The sequence below is a fragment of the Equus przewalskii genome, chromosome 3, assembly GCF_037783145.1.
Source record: "Equus przewalskii isolate Varuska chromosome 3, EquPr2, whole genome shotgun sequence".
NCBI lineage: Eukaryota > Metazoa > Chordata > Mammalia > Perissodactyla > Equidae > Equus > Equus przewalskii.
The window spans coordinates 51512875-51538829 of record NC_091833.1 but is presented as its reverse complement, the minus strand read 5'-3'; the positions used below and the strand labels follow the sequence as shown (position 1 = coordinate 51538829).

General features: G+C 36.9%; 1 protein-coding gene across 10 annotated transcripts in view; it reads left to right on the top strand.

Annotated features, from left to right (window-relative positions):
- Positions 1-25955, top strand: part of ARHGAP24 (Rho GTPase activating protein 24) — a 720487-nt gene that overhangs the window by 608036 nt on the left and 86496 nt on the right. The window contains exon 1 of one of the 10 annotated variants that reach the window (XM_008524782.2): positions 4911-4984. The exons of the other annotated variants lie outside the window; for them this stretch is intronic. Coding sequence (XP_008523004.1) covers positions 4954-4984 — 31 coding nt within the window. The 5' untranslated portion in view covers positions 4911-4953. Of the gene's footprint in view, positions 1-4910; positions 4985-25955 lie in introns of those variants that run through there. 10 annotated transcript variants of the gene reach the window in all.

Genomic DNA, 25955 nt, shown 5'->3' with positions numbered 1-25955 from the left:
AGCCCTGATGTGGTTAAAGTTCGGCACTCTCACAATGTCAGTGGCCCAGGTTTGGTTCCAGGTCAGTGAACCACACCACTCAGCTGTCACTAGCCATGCTGTGGTGGTGGCTCACATAGAAAAACTAGAAGGACTTACAACTAGAATATACAACTATGTATTGGGGCTCGGAGGAGGGAAAAAAAGAGGAAGATTGGCAACAGATGGTAGCTCCGGGAGAATCTTTCCCAGCAGAAAAAAACAAGAAAACTAAACAATAGTGGAAGAACAGATTGTCTATAGTGTTTTACATGATTTACAGTAATCTCTGAGTAAGTTTTCTTTCTTTTCCTCAAGTCTACATTATTTCACAGTCAGATTGTGATTTCAAAGAATTGTCAATTTGGTCAGATCTAACTATGCAAGTCAGCGATGCTTGTTGTGCCTTCAAATTGTCAAGTGTGTACTTTCTACCTGGGAAAACAAACACAGAGAACTGGATTCCAGTTCTCTACTAGCTCTATCATCAGGTTTGTGATGTAGATCATACAATGGCAACCAACACTCTATTGCAGCCCCTTGCTCCTTCATGGCTGGCATGAAGATCACTATATAACACAGTATACTATAAGCTGGCATAGAAGCATCATTTCTTCTTTCACTGTATGTACCAACTCCTAATAAGTTTTGTTTTTCTACATGTCAATAAATATATTTATATTAATATATAATATATATTGACTTCATTTTTTTACAGCAGTTTAGATTTACAACAAAATTGAGATAGTGGTACAGAGATTTCTTTATATCCCCCATGCTCACACATGCATAGCTTACCCCATTATTGACAACATTCATCAGAATAGTTTTTTACCAAGGGTGAACCTACATTGACAAGATAATTTCTTTATAATCATCTGTGGCCATGTACAACATATTCTGCTAAGTTGAAATCTTCCCTATTTAACTGATTTGTTGAGCAGTTTAATCCTTTGAAAACCAGAGCTGGCTGAAGGGAAGTGGCGGCACATAACACATAAGTGTGGTGGTTTTCTGCACCAGTGACCGCCTCTCCCCAAAATGCACGTCAATGTCAGTCATGAGTGGGGAATTGAGTCTTCATTCTGCTAAACATAATCAGCATGATAAATATTTTCGTGTCTTAGAAAACATGAAAGATGGTAGACTTGACAACAAAACAAGGCTACGTATTTTAAGGCCTCTGGTAAATTGTTACAAAATTTAGTGCTCACCTCTTTCCCGTTAAGCATAATTCTCAATGGTTAGTTTTGGCAGTTTTAGTTCAGTTTTAGGCCCAAATTAAAGGAATTTTACAATTATTTTTATGCAACAACATTAAGCCCTTCAAAATAACTTGTATCTTCTGAATAGTATGTAAGTGATAACCTAAATGGTATGTAAATGATAATTTACTTTGGCTATTTTCTAAAGTTATATAAAAATTTAATGAAACCTTAAAATGATGATCCCAGTCCACCTTCCTAATGAGGTCGAAACTCTCCTGGAAGATTTCCTTGGGTCTTGATGTCACCAATGGATACAGTGAATAAGGGAGAGGCATGAGTCTGAACTAAGTTGAAATGGGAACTACAAAAGGAGGAAAATCAGTGACTCAAAATCAAGGACCTATGTTGATGAAAGTGAAGATAACGTATTGCGGAAGATCGTAAGAAACAGATAATCTGGGCAATTATTTAAAGGTTGAAAGAGGAGTCACCAAAATACAACTATGTGCCTAATGTGTTGATGAAGATGTAAGCATACATTTTCAGAAATACTACATTATACAGTTGTTGCAATTAATAAATTGATTTGTTCCCTTATTCAACAAATATATATTAAGCATCTACTGTGAATTCTGAGATTATGGTCATGAACAAAAAAAACTTGGTCCCTACTCTGGTGGATTTTACATTCTAGGAAGGGAAGCAGAAAATTAATTACTAATGCTTAAATAACAAATTATTGACAGACTATGAATAAAATAAGTTGGACACCAGTCACAGAGAATAATAAACATGAATACTAGCTTTTGGTGACTCACCTAGTGATATTTCCTATGTTTGTTGTATCTTTACATTCCTTAGTCATATTGCACCTTCAGGAAAGGGAAATGCCTTAAGGAATATTTTTTACATTGGAATTTGGAGTTTGGTGGGGGATTTAAAAGTCAGAATATCCCATTTCAGGCATTTATTCAGTTAATTTATTAGTTAAATAAAGAATTTATACTAGATTGTCTTTCCAACCCTCTGGTTGGGTTAGCAATGGAAAAGCCAAAGGCGCTGGAGCTAGATAAATTTGGGTTCCAAATCTGTGTCTAGCATTTGTTAGTTGAATGAGTTTGGGAGGAACACATAAGGTTGTTTAATCTCAGTTTCCTCTTCTTTAAAATTTGAAAAAATTATCAGTATCAAGGGTTATTGTAAGAATTAGATGACAAAATATATGCAAAGCTTTTAGTTTCTACTAGGCGCTTAATCAATAGTCTTTTTCTCCCGTTTTCTGTTCTATGACTCTATGTTCATCATAAGCCCTATGGTTCTTCTGTATTCTGTTTTTTAATTCTGAATATTGAAATATTTGAGTGAAATGAACCAGGAGGAGGAAAGATAGAAACCTTAAATAAGGAAGAATTAATTTTTAAAAAAATATTGAGCTTGTGTATTTTATACTTAACAAAATATTGAAAATAGTTTGAGCACTTAGTGTGTGCCACACACTTTGTGAAATGTTACAGCAGAGATAAGTAAGAGGCACTTCTTATCTATACTAGGGCTGAAGTTTAACACTTGGCAGTTTCTAAGAGCCAAAAAACACACTGGGTAGGTGAAGACAGATCTGGGACCTGGCATAATTCCTACAGTTGGAGCCATATCAGGGCTAGGAGGCAGGTCCAGCTGCCCACCAGCTTAGTGAGTCCACCAAGATGCAGTGTCTACATGGTCAAGGAATTTAGAAAGTATTCTGTGAAGATTTTCCAGGAGAATGTAGGGAGTTGCTAATAGATGGCTAGACTATAGCAGCAGAGAATAGAAAGGGACAGTGCTGATGTCAAATGGCATGCCAAAATCAGTGTATAATTATCCAAACCCTAGCAATTGGAATGAGGTCCTGGAGTAAAACTAGAGTCTCCAATGAGAACCAAACAGAAACCAAAGCAGGATTTACCCAGAGAAGACTGGAGACCAGACTGCTGGGCAAAACAGAGCTCAAGACTGCACAGCACACAATGCCCTGCACTGGAGCTGCCATCTGGGAGGGGGAGAAAGACCTTGCTGGACTGATCCAGATTGGTGACGAAAGACATTGAGGATATTTAAATACTCCGTGCCCTGGGTTTGAATGGTCTGGGTCGAGCAAATCAGCAGGAAGAGTTTGAGGGCACAAAGGGATTTAAAGATGGCATGGTGAATGGGACTGTCACCTGTCCTTTTCTAAACTTATCATTGAGTAAAAGGACTCAGAGGCGTCTGCATGCAAAGAAGAATTTGGTAAGGACCACTGGAAATTTGCAAGAAGAGGAACTTCGAAAGATGGAAGGGACATGTACAGCCAAAAGGGTTTATGGATAGTATTTGAAGAGATGGGAAGAATTTTGATAGGTTTTTGTGGGTTTCAGCCTTAGCTGAATATTGGAATCAACTGGTTCACCTGGATTGCATGTAAAATGTGTTATGGTATGGTTCCTCTCCTTTTCCTGGTGATTCCAATATGCAACCGAGGTTAAAGAAACACTGTGATAAGAAACTGTTCCAACTAGTGGGAATGCCATGTGCAAAGCCCCAAATCAAAGAACAGAGCTTATTCAGGGGCCAGAGTCATCTAGTTTTGCTAGTGTAGGTCCTAGGGTACACTTACTGGGGTGTTACACTGGGGGAAGGAAAATAATACATCATTACACAGAAAGGCCCAATGACCAAGCCTTAAGAAATTAGCTAGACTAGGAGAAATGAAGAAATCAAGATAGTACAAGGTTTGGGAGACAAAGGTGGTGAGAGTGTCCAGAAAAATGGTATGGCCACATAGTGAAAAATCCAAACACACAAATAAACGAAAGTCAGGAAAATGTAACAAATTGAGAAGCCATGCAATCTTTATTTTTTTTCCCCTGCGTTTTGTCTGACACACTTATTAAGTATACTAAAACTGCTTGTTCTGGTTTTATTGCATGTTGACCTATAGTTTTTTGTGCATTTTAGTAAAAAAACACTCTATGCCTCAATTTCTTTATTTGCGAAGTAGAGATTTAAACAACAACAAAAAATCCTTGCCTGCTTAAAACTCCCATGATTGTTTTGAGGGCAAGTGTGTGAAAACTTTAGTTATAACATCTGTTCTTGTGAAAAGTAAAAAGTGCTTAAATCTTCAGCAAGAAAATGTAGGGTTAAGTCATTACTGATAGTAACGCAAAATTTAGTATTCATTTCATTAACACTCTCAACTTCCCCAATCATTGCTTCATGAATTGGCAATTCCAATTTATTTCCGATAGCCTGTCTCTCAAAGTTTTGCTCAGACTTTCTCAAACAAATCCCTTTTTGAAGATTCCAGTCCACTTAAACAAGAAGATGCTGAAAGTTAATGAGGGAAAAAACTTAGTGCCTGTTTTGACTTTAAAGACCAGAGGGACAGTAAGCCACTTCAAAGCCTGTCTTTTAATCTTCTCATTGTTGAGCCCTTTGTTGTGAGGGGACAAGGGGGTGTGATTTTTATCCCTGTAATCAGTTTCTGTCAAGACTAGCTTTCTAAACATTTGTTAAGGGGGAGTTACAGGAGTATTATGTGTAGTCTCTGGTCTCTCACCCTTGGCAGATAAAAGGGGAGATGAGTGTCAAGTAAGCAAGCCTCCAGTCTGGGTTAGCTTTCCTCTGGAGGTTGAGAAATGAACCCGCTTTCCACAGATATACCTATGATGAAGGAAGATTGAATTTGGAACTGTCAAGTTGTGGAATGTTTGACTTTCTTCTAGAAAATATGGAAGGTAAAATCATTGATTTCTTTTCCTTATTAGAAATATCTGGAAGCTTGATTAAGAAATTTTTGGGTTAGAGTTAGGGGTTTTGAGTTCAGAGGGAGATTATTGCATCAACTAAAATTGTTATTTTAAAGTCTTATTATTTCAGTTTACTGTCTGTTGCCTGCACAAATAAATTCAGTGCATAAATATAATCTCTAGAATTTGCTGCTTTTTACACAGTTAAGTACGGTGAAAATGGGTTTGGAAATTTTAAAATTACAGATTCTTTATGTCTGTCAGGAAATACAAAGAAACTCCAAGAGTGGCTTGAAGTCACCATATTAGAAGGAAATAGGGAAAAAAGTGAGGCTTGAAGGCACTTTTCTTCTTTAAGGTGAATAGCCTTTCTTTAGTGTTCAGATTTATTCATTATTAGCCAATGCATTTTAGGAAGACATTTTAGGATTTGCTTTCTTCGTTGTACATATTAGATTCATTATGCCTCCTTTTGTAGAGTTTAATGTTTGTATATGTGGTCTTGATTATACTGCTTTAAGTTAAATGCTATATTACTCCCCTAGCCTTTTAGTTTTGTAATCTACATGAACAGCCTAATTTAGGCTTATATTTGCTTCTGGAAATTTAGTGCCTATTTATAGATTTTTAAATACATGTTTTTATTTGTACTATTTCAGAATTGTGCTCTTCAAATAAGGACAGTTTTTACAAATTCTAATTCCTAGTACACTTTCTCGAGAAACCTATAAATAACTATTAACTCTTAACCAGTTTGGAGATTTAATTAACTTTCTCAGAGAATGCAACAATGCACTTTTAGAATTTTCAAAATCATCTTTGTGGAAGGTTGTTCAGTGTCTCTGAAATATACAAATTTGGAATATAACAGAAGCATTGCTTGATCCTACACTACATGGCTTAAATTGTAAAATAAGAGACAATACCATGAATTCTTAATACCTGTTTATATCTTTTTGAGTTATCTCTAGTAAATTGGGGAAATAGTTCTTCTTGGGTCTTCCATATGCTTGGAAATATTTGATAATCTCTCATGTGTGAAACCATATGGAAAACTAAAATGGTGCATTGTTATGGTTAATAGAGGGGTCATTTCTCTTAACATCTGGCCTCTTTAATTGTCTAAAGCTAGAATCAGAGGGAGTAAATTATGTTGGTTGATATTTTATCGACTGCCTTTTATACCTAAGAGAGCAAATCCAGATAATTAATGCACTACCTAGAATGAGAATCCCTCACTTAAGAGAAATTTGAAATAGTGTCATAATCAATTTCATTGTTGCACTTCTCCAATAAATTAAAGATAAATATTCATCAAAGTCACTACATCACAATTCTAGTGCTGTAGCGAATTTTGAATCATCTTCCCCTATTTCAAAACACCTTCAGGGGTTATCTGCAGATTTATCTTTAATTTAGCAGTGGCTGAACTCAGAAGTAATTCATTGTTTAAGGGCCCAAGACACTCTTTAGCAAACCACGTTTTTAGCAAAAGTTTAATGATTGCTAATGCCATTGTCTGACAACATAATTTATTTAGTATAATATGATAAACTTCACAGAGCAATCATAAAACATTTTACTAAGCAAGATAGAAATTATAGCCTGGATTGCTTAATTGATTCATACACAATAGTGAACTGCCCTTTGGATAGAGTGTACTTTCCATTTTCAGTTTTCACCTGCCTCCAGATTAACGTTCTCGTGACATGTAAAGGTGAGCATTTTATAGAGGAACAATCAGTGCACCAGAAGATGGTTGTGGAAGTATTCAGCCTCATCATCATAGACTGAGATTGTGTGTCTCTTCCAAAATCGCTGCTAAAAGAGTCTTGAGTTTATGCTACTCAAACTGATTGAGAGAGAGGGGATGACGCACAGTCATTTGATGTTTATTTTCTGAATGACACTTTAAAATTGATAACGTATTTCAAGAGCTTTGAAAGTCTTAATTGAATAGCTTCTTCGCTTTCAAACAGGCGAATACATTATAAATGGAAATCATGTCATAAAGCAGCCAAAATATTGAGGCTAGACCACATCTATTTTTTTCCCAAGACATATAAATAAAACAGTTGAAATTAACCCCATACACTCACACAATATGAAGACAATAGTTCATATATGTTTTGATATAAGGTAATGTTTAAACAAGGGTGACTTGTGGGCAGTATATCTATTGTATGCATAGAGTTTATTGTTGGTCATTGCAGACACAGTAACAGGTTTTGTCTATATAAGCTGTTGACCTTTTGTCTTGCAACTAGAGAATTTGCTCAGTCATATACAAAACATAATTTTCCCTGGATCACCTAATACATATTGACAAGTCTGGGTGATGCCTTATGATATAGTCTCTTTTTCTACAATTTTATCTGGGACCCAGAGGAAACACACACCATACCCTCAACTTTCTTCATGTAAACCAACTACCTCTCTATTCTCCACCTTCCTTCCCCTTATCTTTCACATCCTCTTCTTTATATAAGCACAAAATTGGCATAGAATGTGTTTTTAAAAATAATTTTTCCTAAATATAATAAATCTTACCTTTTTGAGGCCTTTGACTTCTAAGGCTCTCATTTGAATTTTTTTGGTGCGTTTCAATGAATCTGGATTTAAGAAAGCTCTATTTTTACTATTTAAAAGTGATATTTACAGCTTCAGATGTATTTTTATCTCATCGAGTTAATGGCTCTGAGCAGCAATTGTTACAGCAGTCAAAAAAATGAAAGCTCTGTCTTTTAAACTTCTTATCAGGTAATTGTTTCAAGAGGATGGATATCCTATATAATTCATTCAGAAAAACCCCAGAATTTTTAATGAAACAAAATGTAAGTTCTGTCTGGACATAGAGGAATACTGTAAAAGGAGCTTAGTTTCTCATTTCTACTGAGAAAATGTTTACATTGGAGGTGATCTGCACAGTGGAGAGAGAGGCAGAATTCTCATATTTATTCAGTGTGTCACCTGTTTATGCCAAATGCAGATAAACTACAAATTTGTAAGCCTTCCTAATTGGCAAAATTACAATTAACATTAGTATTTCTAGATGAAATAATGTGCTTAGGGAGAAGTCTCAATAAATGCCAGGAATCATTATTTCCTTTTTAATATAAAACCTCATAGAATTAAAATGAAAATAAAACACCTTTCATTCTGTTGTCTGCTAGGGCTTAGCTGCATGTAATTGTCTACAAGGTGGTTCTGTGGTTGAAATGTCAGAGAACTTGGATAACCACACATCTTCTTTCAGTGGCTATTTAGCTGCTTGTCTGCTGGTGTTTACAGAGCAAAATGGATGGAATGCCAAGAGAAAACACAAGTATCTGATTGGGTAAAGCACTGCACATCCATTCCCCTGAAGTTTACACAGCAATTGAAATGGCCTCTTCTATAAATAATGCCATGCTTCCTAGTATTTCTATCGTTTACAGCTTAGAGTCGCAAGAGCAGACGCAGCACAATATTTCTTAATCCCCCCAAATGCCTCATCCATACATAAATCATCAGAGTCCTGGCAGAATCTTGTATTGACCCTCCAAGACTTTTATTGCCGTTGCATTCGTTTTTTATTGCCTCTTCTTTTTTTATTTCCTAAATCCATGAGCTGGAAAGGCGGTTACAATTCTCATTTTCTTGTGAATGATGTATATATAGTTTCTTCCCCATCACACTGTCAGGAGGAAAGCTTCCCTGTTGTGAAAAGCCAACCTAAGCAGATAAGTCATTACCCTGATGAAAGGTCTGTTGGGGACAATCACAGTCTTTCCTCTCAGCTGTCAGTTAACAATGCCATGTAATCCTTAGCATTTACTGAGTGTAAAATAAAGGTAATTAACCATTTTATTACCAGTACTTTCATCCCTGAGGACTTCTCTGCCCCTGACTTTCTGTTCACTCTTCTCTTGGTTTTCCACTTCTTCCTTGTTTTTTGTTTTTGATCATTAAACAAACTCTTACTAAGTTCTTATCATGGCTCAAGTTTTGCTAGGGGCTCAATAAAGATAACCACATCATATTTCCTGCAGTTAAGGAACTGACACCCTGTTAGGGGAGACAGATATGCACATAAAGGATTATAATGTTCTGTGGGAAGTGATACAGGCGTGGACCAGCAGAGCCACAGAGGAGGAAGCAATTAAGTCTGGGCAGGATAGTGAAGAAAACTTCACTGAAATTGAAAATTTCTAGCTAAGTCTTAAAGCTTTAGTAGAACTTTTGCAAGTAAATAAAGAAGTACAGGAGGAAACATTTAGATAAAAGCATGTCCCAGCAATGGCAGCTAGGGTAGTCTGCCTAGAAAAACAGGGCAAGAAGAGTGAGGTTGGGATTGAAAAGAGGACTGGAAATGTGTTTGAAGCCAGAGTGTTAAGGGCTTCGTGTGTCTCTAGAACAAAGGACATTATTCTCTGATGATGGATTGCTATAAAAGATATATATATATATAAACTTTTTTGGTGAGGAAGATTGACCCTGAGCTAACATCTGTTGCCAATCTTCCTCTTTTTGATTGAGGAAGATTGTCACTGAGCTAACGTCTGTGCCAGTCTTCCTCTATTTTGTATGTGGGATGCCACCACAGTGTGGCTTGATAAGCAGTGTGTAGGTCCATGCCCAGGATCAGAGCCTGCAAACACCAGGACACTGAAGTGGAGCACATGAACTTAACCACTATACCACTGGGCTGGCCCCATCAAAGATTTTTAATCAGAGGAATTATAAATTAAATATGATGGTAGCATGTAAAATCCATTAGGGCAGGAACTTTGTTTCACTCACTTCTAAATCTCCGGAATAGAGTAGTCAGGCACCAGTAAGTGCACACTTAACAAATGGCTATCCTAAAGATTTCATGGGGTCTATGTGGCAGTGGAATTGCTGATGGAAGATAACAGAGATAGGGGCACCATGAGGAGACAGTCGTAGTAATCCAGGTGAGAGATAATGACAGCCTGAACAAGGGCAGTGGGCGTCAGTCTGGTGAGGAGTGTAAACTGGAGAGAGATTTTGGAGGTCGTATTCCCAGGGCTACGTGACTGATTAGGTCTGCGACCTCAGTGCGAAGATTAAAGAGTTGTATAATGGGACTAGGGTAACTTCCAAACAAGATAATAAAGGAAAGATAAAATGCAGGTTTGGGGGTGGAATTGATGATTGTTATTTGGGGATATTCTATGTTTGAAATCAATATAGTACATCTCTCATCTACATGTGAGATGGAGATGTAAAATTAAGAACTATCACACCAGGGTTGATAGCCAATCTTACAGGAGCAAATGAGACTTCCTTAGAAAGAGGCTCGCACAAGAAGAGGGTCACTATTTATGGAGAAGATAGAGGAAGATGTGCCAAAAAGAAAGAATTGGGGAAAAACAGCTAGAACAGCAATGGAGACTTTCTAGGGAAAGTGTATATAGTCCACTCTCTTCTCCTTCTCTGTGACTAACAGGCTTCTGTTGCTCTTTGAAGGCGAAACAAGCACATTCACATGAGACAACATGATTGACAGTAGAAATTTTGTTTATCTTCCTTGGTCAACTCTAGGTAAAATTGAGTCACTTAGGAATTCAGTGACAGCTGATGACCAAACTCCACATTATTCACTAAAATATTTAGCAGGCAGGAGACAGAGCAGAGAACTGGTAATCAAAATATAGGACATAACTTACTTATTTATTGCTGCTAGCTTCTGTAGTTTGCCATGGAGAATTTTACACTGGCGAATTTAAAACCAGAACTGGCACATCCCGTGGAAATTTATCTATGCTGTGACTAGTTTCTCATGTTAAAGGCATTTATCCCAAAGAAAATCACCTGGGCTCCAGCCAGCAGGATATTCATGAAAGACACACATATAAATGACCATGGAATTCGTCCCATGCGCTCTGAGCAGCTGGGTTTTCCATCTTTTGTGTTTGTTTGTTTTCCTGAGAAAAACTCCTTGGAAGGAGATCTCTGTTTTGTTTTGCAGATATCGATGTGGGATGGTTTGCATCAATGTTTTATGGCAGGATTCATATTTCTAGTTTCTAATTCCTTAATATTTATCCAGCCTGACTTCTGTCTGTGCCATTTTTGAAATTAGAGTTGATTCGAGAGCCAAATGGTGCAGTATATAGATGTTTTATATGGGAATTTTGCTTGAGAAGAAAAGAAGAAGACTAATATCAACAAACCAGCTTCAAAAAGCTTTGTGCTAGGTCATTCACCTCTTGTTTCCTAGCATTTTGATATTGTTTTTAGGCTGCCTGCCTAATAATATGGAAACGTAATGCCAGTTCCCAAAACCTGTCTGAAAGATTTATAGGTCACTTCTCTCTTCCAGAGGTTGTATATAGATCTCACAGTCTGTGATGATCAATTAGCTTAATTCCATCGTAGAGAGTGCTTCAGTGTAACATTAATGGCTTCCGTAACTAAATCCGTAAGAATAATTACTTTATTGAAGCAAAAACACAAACAGAAGAACAGAAGGAGCCCCCACTCCTCAGTAAGCGCATACTTCTCGCTGTCAGGTATAGCTAAATAAAAAGAATATTTGGTGGGATATTTAAACGAAATTTCTAAGATTTAATGAAGTGATGCAAATGGAAGAAGTTTTTGCTGTAGTTTATTTTGTTGACATTAGGTAACCAATATTATTTTGCAATTGTCAGGTTAATATTACCCTTTTTAGCTTTACCACTAGTTCTTAATTGCATTCTTATTGTTGCCCTTTTTAAAGGAATTTTCTCCATCAGTCTTGACGAAACTGCTATTTCTCTTGTGGCCATCTCCTACCAAGAAAACAATATTTCTCTTGTTTTGAACCCTTCTCTCCCAACCCCATGCTGGGAATTCTAACCTCCTCAAGTCTCCCCTAATGGTGTTGCTGTAGAATTTCTTTGTAAAAGTGGCTCATGGGTAGAATGTATTTAGAAGGGGGTGACGGATTCCTCTTCTTGGAGTTTCATTTGCATAGCAAGCACAGTGTGTTCATGTCATTGTTTGTTTATTTGGGAGATACATAGCTAAAGCTCCTCTACCCCAAGACATTTTGCCCCTTCACTACCTCCTTCTTCTACTGATGCTCAGAGGCCCCAGCAAGTTTCATGTCTGCTCTTCCATTGTCCTCTCAGATCCCAATGTTGCAATTGTCATTGCCTGCTTCAGCTCTGGGGATCTTTTTTGAATGTCAATTAAGTGCAATGTCCTATCTCGTTTCTCTACTCAAACATAGATTGGTCTGAATTGCTGCATAAGACGTTATGTTCTTTTCATGATCTGTCATGCTCGGAGAGTACAGTGAATACTGTTTATCCCATGAGTGCTGGCTATGAAATGTGCTTCTTTGAACTTTCAAAATCTTTCATGGAGTTTAGCTTAAGAATCTCTTAGATTTTATTCTGTCTTTATTGAAACCCTTTCACCTTAATCATTGCATATGTACCATACCAAGGACAATGGAGATAAAGGGCATTGTGCACTACACCACGTAAGCCTGTTCTCCTCTCCGGCAATTACCTCTTCCCATGGGACAGACTTGGATGTCTCAATCTTTCTTCCTACAGGTTGAGTTCTTTCTTGAGAGAATGTAAAATGACACATCCAATCAATCTCAGCTCCACCTGTTCTCAGTCTGGATGCTAGTGTGAACATTGATCGGTTTTCAGGCAGAAGCACTGCTCTCTTCAAGTAAATATTAATTCAAAAGACAAATGTGAGGAAAAATCCCTCTATACCCTGCGTACAAATAGAGTTCTTGTTTTTCTTATTTAGTTGTTTGTTAAGGCATTATTTAAGGAATGTGTATATACTAGCTTTCCTTCATCCACATGGATTATTCATCTTAGTGGCAAGTGTGACCCCAAGATATTATCAAGTTCAGTCATTTGTCTATATGTCAATGTTAGGGAATTATATACTATTCTTATTGTTATTATTATTATTATTGCTAACATAACAAAAAGAAGTAACTGATTTTATGATGCAAGTCAAATAATTTGCCAGTATTCAGACATCTGAAGAATTGGAGACAAGAGTTTCACAGATTGTCAAAAGAGTGATGAACCAATGTCAAATGGCAAAACTAAAACAATTTACTAGTGAGCTTGATGTCCTTTATTCAGAGGAAAACAATCCACAGATTGGGAGAGTACAGTGCCTCACAAGCAGTGGAGCGCTCTTCCCAAGGGATTTTGGGCAAGAGCAAATTTTATAGATTGGTAGAAACCGTAATGTGGAAACAGGCGTGATTGGCTGGGAGGTCAGGGATTTCTCATAAGGCTGGCAGGTCCTGTTTTCTAAGGTAAAGTAAGCTAGCTACAGCTGAATTGGAGGATTGTGGCTGGTGTTAGATTTCCTTGACAGTGAGGCATTTCCTGTAAGTGCAGCTGACTTAGGTTAGATGTGTGATGTGTACCAGGCCACTGGGGCAGCCTCCATTTTGTGGGCCCCGATATGTAAATTAATGTTCTCAACAATATTTACACTGAAGCCAGCAGCTTTACACTTCTCCTCTCTCCCTGTGGCTCTCATCTTACTGCCTTTGTTCTTCCTTTATCTTCCTCCCCACTCCATTCTTTATTTGTACTTTCTGATTTGTCTTTCTCATTCTTTATGATATTTTCTCCTCACTATTCTACTTCCTGTGTTTTCCAATTTCCATCTTTCTTTTTTCAGTTTTATGAACAGTCAAATTAATAGGCAGAGCGAGACAAGTGGTGGAGGGAAAGGCATGCTCAGGAGGTAAAGATAAAGTTTTGTGTGTGTGTATGTGTGTCCACTGTGACTTGAGGGGGTGGTTTCCTCTATAGCAATTTGCCACTCACTTTTTGTTGTTGTTAGGTTTTTCTCTTTGTATTTTGATTTTGGGGTAGTGAGAGGTTTTTTTTGGTTTTAGGAAAGGTCTCTAAATGGAATTGAGTCCAAAACATTAAATTGCTACTATCTTCCCTGAAATGCGTTCTTATTAACTATGATTATTATTATTAAGCCAATTATTGTGTTCTTGTTTGAAGAATAGTCAATAGGAAAAAGTCATCTCTATCTTACACATAGAGAAGGTAGGCTCAAGGGAGTTTCAGCAACTGCCAGTGGTACATGACTGCTGGACGCAGGATTATCTGATAAAATTTCAACATGATTTGCTTGACTTGACAACTGTTTTATTGCTCCACTCCTTGCACAGATCACTAGCAGCTCCATGTCTAAACGTGGGTGCACATACCCTCTCAGATATGTATTTATGTCCACATGGCTGCACACTCTTCATTGATTAAAGAACAAGATGACTGCCTCAGGCTGGAGTTGATGCAATGCCCGTACTGGGTAGAGTTAGTCTAGGAGACAGGTAAGGTCAAAAAATGCATCTGGTGAATGATTTAGAGAGAAGAATGTCAGGATGTGAACGTGAATAAAGACAGACACACTTTCAAAAACACATCAAACCAGGATAGTTGAACAGCTGGAGAGTTGGGATCGTGTTGGTTCACCATTTCTCTTAAGAAAATACAAACATCCAGAAAGAAGTCAAAGAGTTATTCCAATCAGACTTGTAGGGATTTAATTTGTGTACGAGTTTTCTAAATGGCTTAAAGTATAACTATGTGGAATCCTATATTAAAATATTAATCAGGCATCTTTTCCAGGAATTTTTTAAGCACAAGTTTATGTGTTTAAGGTCAGAACTACTCTTTGCTTCATTTTGACAAATCCCTATTTTATGAAGGAAAAAAATCTTTAGAGGGAATAAAAAGTCCTATACTAGATAGATAGCTTGAAATGCATTTATAGAATGCAAATAAGAAGAGAACAAAACCATGTTAGTAACTAAAATAGAATTTACCTTCCTTGCATTTGGGACAAGGTCAGTTAATCAGTAAGTGACTTTGGCTGTGTTACAGGCACTGTTCAGTAGGACTTTCAGTTTCTATCTTTGCTTCATCCACACACTTCCAGAGGTCACTGTTTCTTTTCTTTACTTTTTATATGACTATTTCCTTTATGTAGAAACGGAATCAACAAGGAAAAAGAAGATAGAGAAATCATTTTTTTTTAAAGATGAAGGGGTGTTAAGATAGTATCTACTGATAAAGAAATGAGACTGGTATTGTGTGGCAAAAATAATAAGTTCTGGAGACAAAATGTACTTTGAGACATCATCTGGACTACTACCAGGTATAATTAAATTTAAACCAAACAGTAAATTAAAAGTCTAGCTTCTTTCTAATGCTGTCCAAAATCCCAAAATATCCTTGAACTTCAATGTCTCCATCTGTAATGTGTGATACTATTTAAAAGTGGTCCATATTGATCAAGAAGATATTTAAAAACTGTGATGAACCTCAGATAATAAAGATAATCACAGAACAATGAAGATCATAAAGATATTAGTGTAGTAATATCTACTAAGTTATATGCCATTAAAATGGCTAAAATAGCAAAGAAACCAAAGAACAATAAGAATGTGTATATTAAAATGCTTATGATGTAAACCTGTGGTGCAATGCAGAATTGGAGTAATCAATAATTATTGAATAGAAAACTTAATATAATGGCCTGTAATGGCTGTTTGACAATGTCTACCAGCTAATCTATGTATTTATGTATTCTTAATATCAAATATTTCCTTCCTATCAGAATAGTTTCTTCTCTTAACTATTCAGAATAGATCTGACAGCATTGGCTGATCATTTCAACTGACAGTTTAGGAAGGAATAGAGTATAGAGCAAGAACAATTAACATGTATTTACATGAAAAACTAAGTAATGTGTGGAGTTTAAAATTGCCTTATCCTGCAGATCTTTTTTTTTTTTTTTTGAGGAACATTAGCCCTAAGCTGACATCTGCTGCCAATCCTCCTCTTTTTGCTGAGGAAGACTGGCCCTGAGCTAACATCCGTGCCCATCTTCCTCTATTTTTTTTTTTTTTTATATGTGGGACACCTACCACAGCATGGCTTGTCAAGTGGTGCCATGTCCACACCCAGGTTCCAAACCGGCGAACCCCAGGCTGCCAAAGCGGAACATACACACTTAACCGCTGTGCCACCGGGCCGGCCCCTGCAGAACATTTTTAATACCACTATTTTCTTCATACAGACATGATGCCTTTGTATTGAACAAAATCAATCTTCCAAATTCTACTCACGTTTTAACTTCATGTTGTTGGGTTTGTTCTCGCAATAGCAGAAAAGGACAGGTTCCTTTAGAAAGAGCAGGTACCCATAGTATAAGCTGGTATAACATCATGACCATACGGTTGAAGCCGCCTTAACCACCACATGTGGACTGGTAGATGTTCACTTTATTAGTCCACTGAAAAATTTGGTTAAATTGGATACTCTGAGATAATGCATACATTGTGTAGACATTTTATATCAATTTAAAACATTTAAGTGTATACGCATTTGCCAATTTTGATGTGAGACCCAGTTCTTTTCTTTAAGTAGGGGTCAAATGATTGATGTTCTCCCTGTCTTTTTTACATAAGTTGCCTCTATAGTTTATCGCTTGTAATTTCCAGATTCAATTTCTTTACAAATACATTGGTAAAGTACCCTGGGCTCGGAATTCTTCTAGATTGCTATGATTTGTTTATAAAGTCAGGTACATAGTGTGATTTTTTTTTAAAACCAATAATTACTGTTGTTTTGTCCACATCAAATTTAATAGTAATTTTATTTTGTGTCAATCCTATATAGCAAAGCATTAAACTAGTTTTCATCAAAACACCTGTTTTTGCATCCATATTTGAACACTTCATATTTATACCCTACAAAATAGTCTTTATGAAATCAAGTTCCTCAGATCATTTCTTCATAGGTATTGGAGGAGAGTAAATGTTTTTAGATTAAATAAGTTTAGGAAATGTTAGCGTGTAGCCAGCTCTGCAAGTTTCTTGACTAAATAACTTTTTGATGGCATTTGAAATAAATCCGACTTACGTAAACAAGTTTGACATCAAACGCAACTTACCCAGCTGGTGGGAGCAGACGTGAGCAGACACATAAGACAGGAATTAGGCACAAAATTTAGGGTTCTGTGGGTAACAGTTAAACCTGTTTTATAGAGGGCAATGGAGAACACTGGTTATCCAGTGCCTTGATGAGATAAAAGCTGGTGAAGAAACTCTCATGTAAATTAGTTTTTATTATGTCAAGGTGGCAAAACTTCTGTGTCCCATAGGTATATCTGCTGAGGTATGTAGAATTGTCCTCATCTGTAAACTGCACAGTAAATACTCAAGAATTGCTTTATTCTGCATGGCGTACAACCATTCTCAAGGTCCTATTTCTTTCTTTCATCTCTCTTTCTTTTTCTTTTTCTTTTCTTTCTCTTTTACTCTTTTTTTTCTCACCATATTTGGCCAAAGTTTGTCTCTAATTACATTTTTAATTTTCATGATTAAGCCTACTGGCCCCATAGATGTTGTTTATTTTCTTGGGGGTACTCAAGGTAAAGATGTTGCTAATCCTCTATGAAAAGTACAGTAAATTTTGCTCCCAAGCAGAGCAAAGGCAGTTCCTAAATGACTCTAAACTTTCCACATGACAGCATGATTTGCGGATACAAAAATATGATGAATGAATTACTTAAACCCACATCTCCATACCAAGTCATCTAAGGACAGCTTTGGTGGTGGCATTCAAATGAGAGTGTGTTACGGTCTGACGGATACGTAAGACCATTTTGTCAGCAGATTTGAACCCTTCCTATGTGTATAATGTGGAACTTTAGTATTTGTGGAACTGAGTTCCTCAGATCGTGTATCCATAGTTAAAGGGGAATAAGTGTTTTTTGATCCATTAAGTTTAGAAAATCCTACTGTATACCACATTGTGCAAGTTTCTTAACTGAATAATTTTTCAGAGATTTTAGTATGCTGATGTACATTGTGTGTTTCTCAAGGGGAGTATAGTAGTATACATTTCCCAGATTTACTTTATCTACCAACTCTTTTTTCCTGGATTACCTATTATGTTTTTAGGAATAAGGAAAAAGTAAAGTATCCAAGCAGTTGGCTAATGAGAGAGGCGTGAAGAGTGGAAGTAGCCTAGCTGGTAGCGAGTTATACTTTTGTGATCGGGAAGAAAGAGGAAAGGTCAAGAATGGGGCAAGAGTTGTAAAGGGCAACTTTATAGTATTCAGAGTGGTTGAGTTGGAGAAACCAAAGTAAAATTGGCTCCGAACAAAATTAAGTTGCTGCTGTCTGCTTGAAATGTGTTCTTATTAATTATTACCATACCATGAACAAACCCAAGGTTATGTGGGTCTCTTCATAAAACTAGCCACTTATTGAAAACAAGGTAGGCATGAAGAAGAATAGTCTAATTCTCAGTCATGGAGAAAACGGAGCAAAGTGTGTGTTAGCGCTTTGCCCAGTGACCAGTGACTCTTGGATGTCAACAAAGTATTCCATTTTTCTACACCTCAGTTATCTCATCTGTATAATAGACATTATAAAACCTACATTGCAGGATTACTGTGAGGATTAAGTAAAATCAAATGTGTGAAAATGCCAAGCACAGTGCTCAGCATATAGTGGGCATACAAAAATATTACTTTTCTCTTCTGTTTACACTCACAATATGCGCTCTCGGTTCCAACCATGGCCTGCATTCTTAAAGGCAAAGTTAACCTTTTACTATTTATGCATACTTTAACTTACTAAGTGCAGTCACCTTATTTTCTCTTGGTAAAAGGAATCTTTTCAGGGCCAATTACTTAATTTCTTCTAGGGAGGTCATACTTTCTAATTTGTTTTCAGTGCTAGAAATATATTAGAAAAACTGAGAAAAATAAATGATTTACCAATCTGAGTTACAGATCAACCCAAGGCAATTATTTATGTCACAGAGACCTGCCTTCATTTTAGCTTGCTGTTACTCCTTCATGTTGAAGGAGGAGACATAGGAAGAAAGTTATGGTGATTTGTTTCTTGTCATCGACTATTATGGAAAACGAAGGAGCAAAAAATAACTGACAGGAGCCTTGAAACGATAAGAAATGTCCTGCATATTCCAATTACGTATCACATAGTCGACTAGTAGAATATTTGATGGGTGACCAGATTTTTACACAGTGTTTTAGAATCCTAAACATGATAACATACTGAAAACTTGAGTAGGATCAATAACATTTGTTAGGTGATAGTTTCCTTCTTGAGAGGCGCATTTTGTTTACTCAGCAAGGTCCTTGAGAACATAACATGAGAAAGTAATTAAGCCAAATAACTTACCAGTTGCTTTAACCACTTTGTTGTGGTGGTGCTCCTTCAAGAATGTTCAGCTTGCAGTCAAGGAGGAATTTGTTTGACAAAGAGAAAATAAATATTTCTTGTGGGCTTACTAACCAGAAAAGCGGATTCATTCTGATGCCAGTCTATTTACCAAACTATAAATGGCATTTGGGGTTATGCTGACTGGACCCTATTCTTCAGAGCGTATTTAATATGTAACTTTTCCATTGTGGTGGAGACTCTTGAAGATATTTTAAATCTCTGTAAACTCAGACAGTGCAGATATTTTAAATCTCTGTAAACTCAGACAGTGCACAGGATTAACAACTGTAGCCTGCCGGTCTGTCTAATTTAGAGATTATGCTATTTTCTTTCTCAGGAAGTTCTGTTTCCAAATGGTCGCATTGAGTGGATCCAGTACCTTCTCTCTTCTACATTCCGATGTAGGTTGATACAACACCATAGTTCCCTATCTCAGAGAACCTTCCAGGTTTTAACTGGCTGCTCATTTCTAAGGTTGGCCGAGAGAAGAACATGAATCTTTCATGGTCTGGTAATCTTGGGTTGTACTCATTTGTAATGTGTTCCCCCTGGGCTAGGTTGCAAATCAGTTTTTAAGAAGCCCGTCAGTGCTGTACAGAACAGAATGTGAGCAAAGCTTATTAGATTTGACCAGAGTTTTGAAATTTTGTGAAAACTTAAAATTTTCCGGTTGAAACTGATCTGGGCTTTGGTGAAGGGTGTAATTGTTCTGTCCCATATCCTTTTGTTTGTTTCTTTTTCTGCAGTAAACAGTTTATTTTCATGTATGCTTTAGGAATAATCAACTGAGGATGTAATGGAGGGTTTATTGGAAAATATTTCTCCTTCCCATCTATCGAAAAGATCGAAAGCATCATGTTTAATTTGTTCTTAAATAAGAAACTTTGTACACGTCTATACCCCATTTGTGAGAGGTGAGCAAGGTCAAAGAATTTTTCTAATTAACTGAATACTTTGATCTTTGGTCAAAAGCATCTAAAATCTAAAAATCTCCTGATATATGCTGGATCTCTGACACTGCTAAGAATACTAGCATGTATTACATTTGACTTTACTGCAGCTAGGCTATTGCAATTTAAAACTGAGCTTTTAATTTTTTTTTATTAAAAATCTTATAGTTTGTTCACCTCAGGGCTCTTATATTGTATTAGCAGTCATATTTCGGTGTGTTCTTTCTAGAATGTAATGACACTGGATGGCTTAGCTCAATAATTAGAAAATTTATAGTGACTTAACCATATAAGAAATAGACTTGGGGGGGCCGGCCCCGTGGCCAAGTGGTTAAGTTCACGCACTCCACTTCAGCCGCCCAGGGTTTCGGGGTTTCGGATCCTGGGCGCGGACATGGCACCACTCATCAGGCCACAGTGAGGCGGCGTCCCACATGCCATGACTAGAGGGACCCACAACTAAAATACACAGCTGTGTACTGGGGGGATTTGGGGAGAAAAGGCAAAAGAAAAAAAGAAGAAGATTGGCAACAGTTGTTAGCTCAGGTGCCAATTTTTTAAAAAAAAAAAGAAATAGACTTGAAAATTTCTACTGTTGGTAATGGGAAGCTGCTGCAATGTACAACTTCAAGAGTTAAAACTGCTTATAGTTTAAAGCAGTCTAAAAAAAATGTGTTTAAAACATCAAAATTACTTTAGGAGCTTTTATAAAAATACAGAACTTCTGGCTGCATCCTCAGAGATTCTGATTCCCTTGGTCAGAATAGGGCCCAAGCACCCCAATTGTTTAAAACCCTTCCAGGTGATTTTTCTTTTCTGAAAGAGTCACCCTGAGCTAACATCTGTTACTAATCTCCCTCTTTTTTTTCCTCCCCAAAGTCCCAGTGCATGCTTGTTTATCCTAGTTGTAAGTCATTCTATTTCTTCTATGTGAGCCACCACCACAGCACAACAACTGACAGACGGGTGCTGTGGTTCCAAGACTGGGAAACGGACCTGTGCCACCGAAGCAGTGAGAGCACTGAACTTTAACCACTAGGCCATCATGGCTGGCTCCAGATGATATATATGTGTGCTCTAGACATCAGTACAGTGTAGTGACGCATAAAAAGCAATGTTTCCTGAGGTATATTCCATAAAACACAGATCCTTAAGATAATTTGCAAAGAAAAGTTTCTGTAGTCAAGTTTGTAAGGGATCCTCTGCATATTATCCTTTCTTAGAGTTTCTTAGAACATTTCTAAATATTAAGACTCTGAGAGTCCTGCAGAGAAGAAACCTGTTTAACTTGGTTTAACCTGTAGTTTCTCAGATGTATTTGATCCTGGATAACTTTATCACGTGACATCTCTCACTAGACCATGAAACCTACTTTCCCCAGAGTATCCTTTGAGCAATGCTACTAATGAAATTTGACGAAATCTGAATTGTTACTTACATCAGTGCTGTTTTTTTGGGGGGGTGGGGTGAGGAAGATTGGCTCTGAGGTAACATCTGTTGCCAATCTTCCTTTTTTTTTTGCTTAAGGAAAATTGTCCCTGAGCTAACATCTGTGCCAATCTTCCTCTATTTTGTATGTGGGATGCTGCTGCAGCATGGCTTGATGAGCACTGAGTAGGCCCGCAGCCGGGATCTGAACCCACAAACCCCAGGTCGCCGAAGTGGAGCACACGAACTTAACCACTATGCCACTGGCTGGCCCCAGTACTGATTTTTAATGCAGTATGGATATGACGCCTTTGAGAATGTGCAGCTTTCAAAGCTGAATGATAATTGAGATTTATTTTACCTTTGTTTAGCCCTAAGAATGGAATATTTCTATTGCCTAACATAGCATCTAAAAATTAAATGCTAAAGATTCACACTATTTTTGTATGATTTTTTTCTCATTGCATGAAATAATTGTGAGAAAAGCAAAACAATAAAAAATAAATAAATATAAGTGGTTCATTTCAGTGGGTTAGGGGGCAATTCCCTGAAACGAATAATGGTTCTGTGAAGCTACACTGCTAAAAGTGCTCTTGTCGCCATATTATTAAATATCTGCTGAATTGAAGTTTACAACTAAATACATCTTGTTGGTGAGTTATCTTTTCACATCCCATGACTTTAAAAATAGACTGGTGAAAAAACAAATTACAAATGCTTAATTGTTGCCCTTAACTGTAGAACCAAACCTAAAATTATGTTTAGGGGGATTTGTCAAAATTAGTTACTTGATTTTTTTAATTTAGTGTAATATGCTCAAAGAAGTTTTAATTATAGTTAATTTGCTTTTTTTTTTCCATTGGGAAAAGTATCAGAGAAGTTCTGAGTCTGAAAGTAGAGAATACAGTCACAGTTCTAAGAAAGGAAGCATTTCCATAGCATTGGAAAATGTTATCAAAAAAGGAAGGCAAAGAATTGTTGGTGAGAAGGGTGATTCGTTAACCCGCATCTTTTCAGGTCATATAGGCCAGTGACCAAGCTGGGCACTTTATGCACATTATCTCATTTAAGTAAAAGATATTTTCTTCAAATCCTCTTCTACCTACAGAAAAGATTATCTGTTGTTTGGAGTGATAAAAAAAAAAAGAAGAAGAAGAAATTGTGATAATGAGCTTTTACATGCTAGATCTATATTCACGCTTACTCTCCCTTTCCCCATTCTTCTTTCTTCCTCTGCCTCATACCCTCTAGTTCCAATTGTTTCTTCCCTTTTAGAGTATACCTCTGTGCTTGTCACTCTATGAGTTTCATTGGCAATGTTAACAAGTAAATGAAGACCCATGCTGCTGCATGCTCTGTGTGGAGAGAAGATTGCTAGCATTTCCATTGAACATCAGTCTTCTGAGCTTATGTTGCATGTTGGCTTACTGTTGCACCTTATTCCTAAATAGGTACAAAGATCATTTTACCTTAAATTATAATGATAGGATGATCAGAAGCTGTCCATTTCCCTCTCAGATTTAGTGAAGCAAATCCTAGGCCTGGCTTCAAGTATGTGGATGACCTAGAATTGTGTATTTGGATTGTGTATTTGACTCACCTTGGTTGGTTTCATGATGCTGTCACCCTGGTGCCAATTAGTACACTAGACATTTGCCAAGAACGAGCTGAAATAAGGCCATTGGCTCATTCCATCTTGGCACCAAGGTCACTACTAAGCTGTCTTTAACCTAGTGCCAGAGGCCAAAGACATTCTTTAGTCCAGGAGCTCTATTATGTGCAGGAGACTTATTATAAAGGGAGAATATGCAGGTCTTTTTTTTTCTTTTTCACTTGTCTTGCAAAAGAAAGACAGTGAAAAGCTATCACAAATATTTCAGAATTATGGCAACCATTACTAGCATACAAAGTGCACATTATAGATTTTTCCAGCATAATAAAACCCATCCGTCATATAAGGAAGCTGCGTATATCACTCTTTGTTGTTTCTTAGTCAGATAAATGGTGGCAACCAGGTCATCTGGAAGGCAGAGGTTGTGCTCACTGGGCAGAAATGGGCATTTAGAAAGAAAGTGCTAGTTGGGGTTGATAATATTCAGACTAACAGGGCCAGGATCAATAATAGTGATACTGGTACCTAAGGCAAAAGGAAAAACAGTGATAGTGATCTTATTTTTATTTTTGTATTTTGTTCATTATGGAGGTTTTTTTATGTTAACTTGGGTTTTTTTAAATGTTATTAAAATATTATCTATCTTGATTACTGAGTATTTTGTTGTTCCTTAAATTTTGAACAATCTTAATCTTGGCTCTACAAACCAACATAAGCTGAAAACTCAGAAGATCTACGGAAAATTATAGTGAAACAAAAATCACCATACCAACCCCATATGTCATAAAAGTAAATAATAGATCTCCAAGTTTCATAATTATTAGCGTTTGAGATCTTTTAGTACATAATATTGGACATTAAAGTTATCAGAATCATTGGAAGTCAATAAAGGATCGATTCATGGACAAAATTTCGTGCAGAAGGGGACAAGGGAGATGTGGCTGAGCTACACAAAATTTGTGATCTCCTATATTTAAACAGAAGTCATATCCTTCACCCACAAATACTCTATTCTTTATGAATCAGAGGGATATTTTTATTATTTTTATTTTAGATAAGGGAGAAAGTTAAAGTTTTGGCAGGAGGACACATATTGGTGAAAATGGAGACTGAATATGCAAAGAGCTGACTGATTTTTTTCCTCTTCATTATAGAAGCAAAGTGAAAAGAACATAAAATCTGATTTGCATAAAATCTTGCTTGCTCAGACATCTTGCTATGAAATAAGGACTCAGCCTTGACCAAACTCTGAGCTCCTATATTGGATTTTCAAATTACCACTTTGCTTCTTTGTAGTTATTAATATACTCCTAGTGTTAATATGTTTTTAGGTTCTAAGAAAAAAGGAAAGCCCCCCTGGGGCCAACTTATCATTTGATATTCCTTTAGCTGCCAAATTAAAAGAATGGATAGCCAAACAAATCTAATTTATTTTATTTAAAAATTTGCACGTGTTTAAATTTTCAACGTATGTTTCTCACCTGAATCACTCTCTGAAGCCTAAATAGACATATCCAGGTGAATTTGATTAAAAGAAGTATTATCTTGATATTTATCAAAGATCCTGCACTTTATACTCTTTTTGAAATTGAGTTCCTGAATGACTTCAACATTATTTATTTATTTTTTTCTGTTAGCTCATGTGCAATGAATTCCCGTCTGATACATACTTACCAGCAAAGGTGTACATGTGAGTGAGCATGTGTATGTATAAGTGTATGTGTGAGTTTGTATGTGTATATAGGTTTAGGATGTGCATATGCATGTTTGTGTGTAAGCATTGTATTTACCCACAATGCCCCTGTTTTCATGGGGATTAAAAATTGGAGATTCATATACTCAATTTCCCCTACTACTTATGAACAAGAATTGTGTGTCTTAATCATCTTCATATCCATCGTCCTTAACTAGTTTGGTGCCTATCCCATAGTGTTGCCCAAGATGAACTCATCGAAAAAATGATGCCTTGTTGTTACTCTCTGTGTCTCAGGCATCTTCTAATAACGGAGCAGTTATTTGCAAACAGTGAGCCTGGAAAAAGATGGCAATATGTAGGAAGAGCTAAGGAAGGCTCAGGGAAATGGGACAAGAGAGAATGCTCTTGTGGGGGTTGGGGGGCTCCTCAGAGCTTAGACATAGGCTGGAGGAAGTTCAGAGTATGTGGGAGCCAACTCATCCCCAGACAGCGTCACTGTGGAAGAGACCTCTGAACCAGATCTTCAGCCACACTGAGCTTCACGCATGCCGTATTCCCTCCCCATCTACAACACTATCTTGACCTTGAGACTATTTATCAAAACACTTTTCAAGTTCCCCTGCTTTTAGAACACTCTTCCTGTTAACGTAAGTTAATATTAATTTCTTACTTTCTTAATAAATGATAGCTCTTATTCTCTGTATCATAAATGATTGTTCAGTTCATACTTTCTTTATAATTTTCTTCATTTCATGCTTTGTCTCCTTAATATGATCATAATGTCCTGGTGGAAAAAGTGTGTCGTGCATTCTTTTTGTGCTTCTCACACTGCCTTGGCAGTCCTGAGAGTGTATAAAATTTAAGTAGGTGTGGCATTAAAATAATTGTAAATTGATTATGTTTTCTCTTTGTCCTGAAGTTTCTACATATCTAGGCTTTTAGAAATGATAATTTTATGATTTAATAGGTGCAAAATGCATCACTTACCCAGACTTATCTGTATTCAT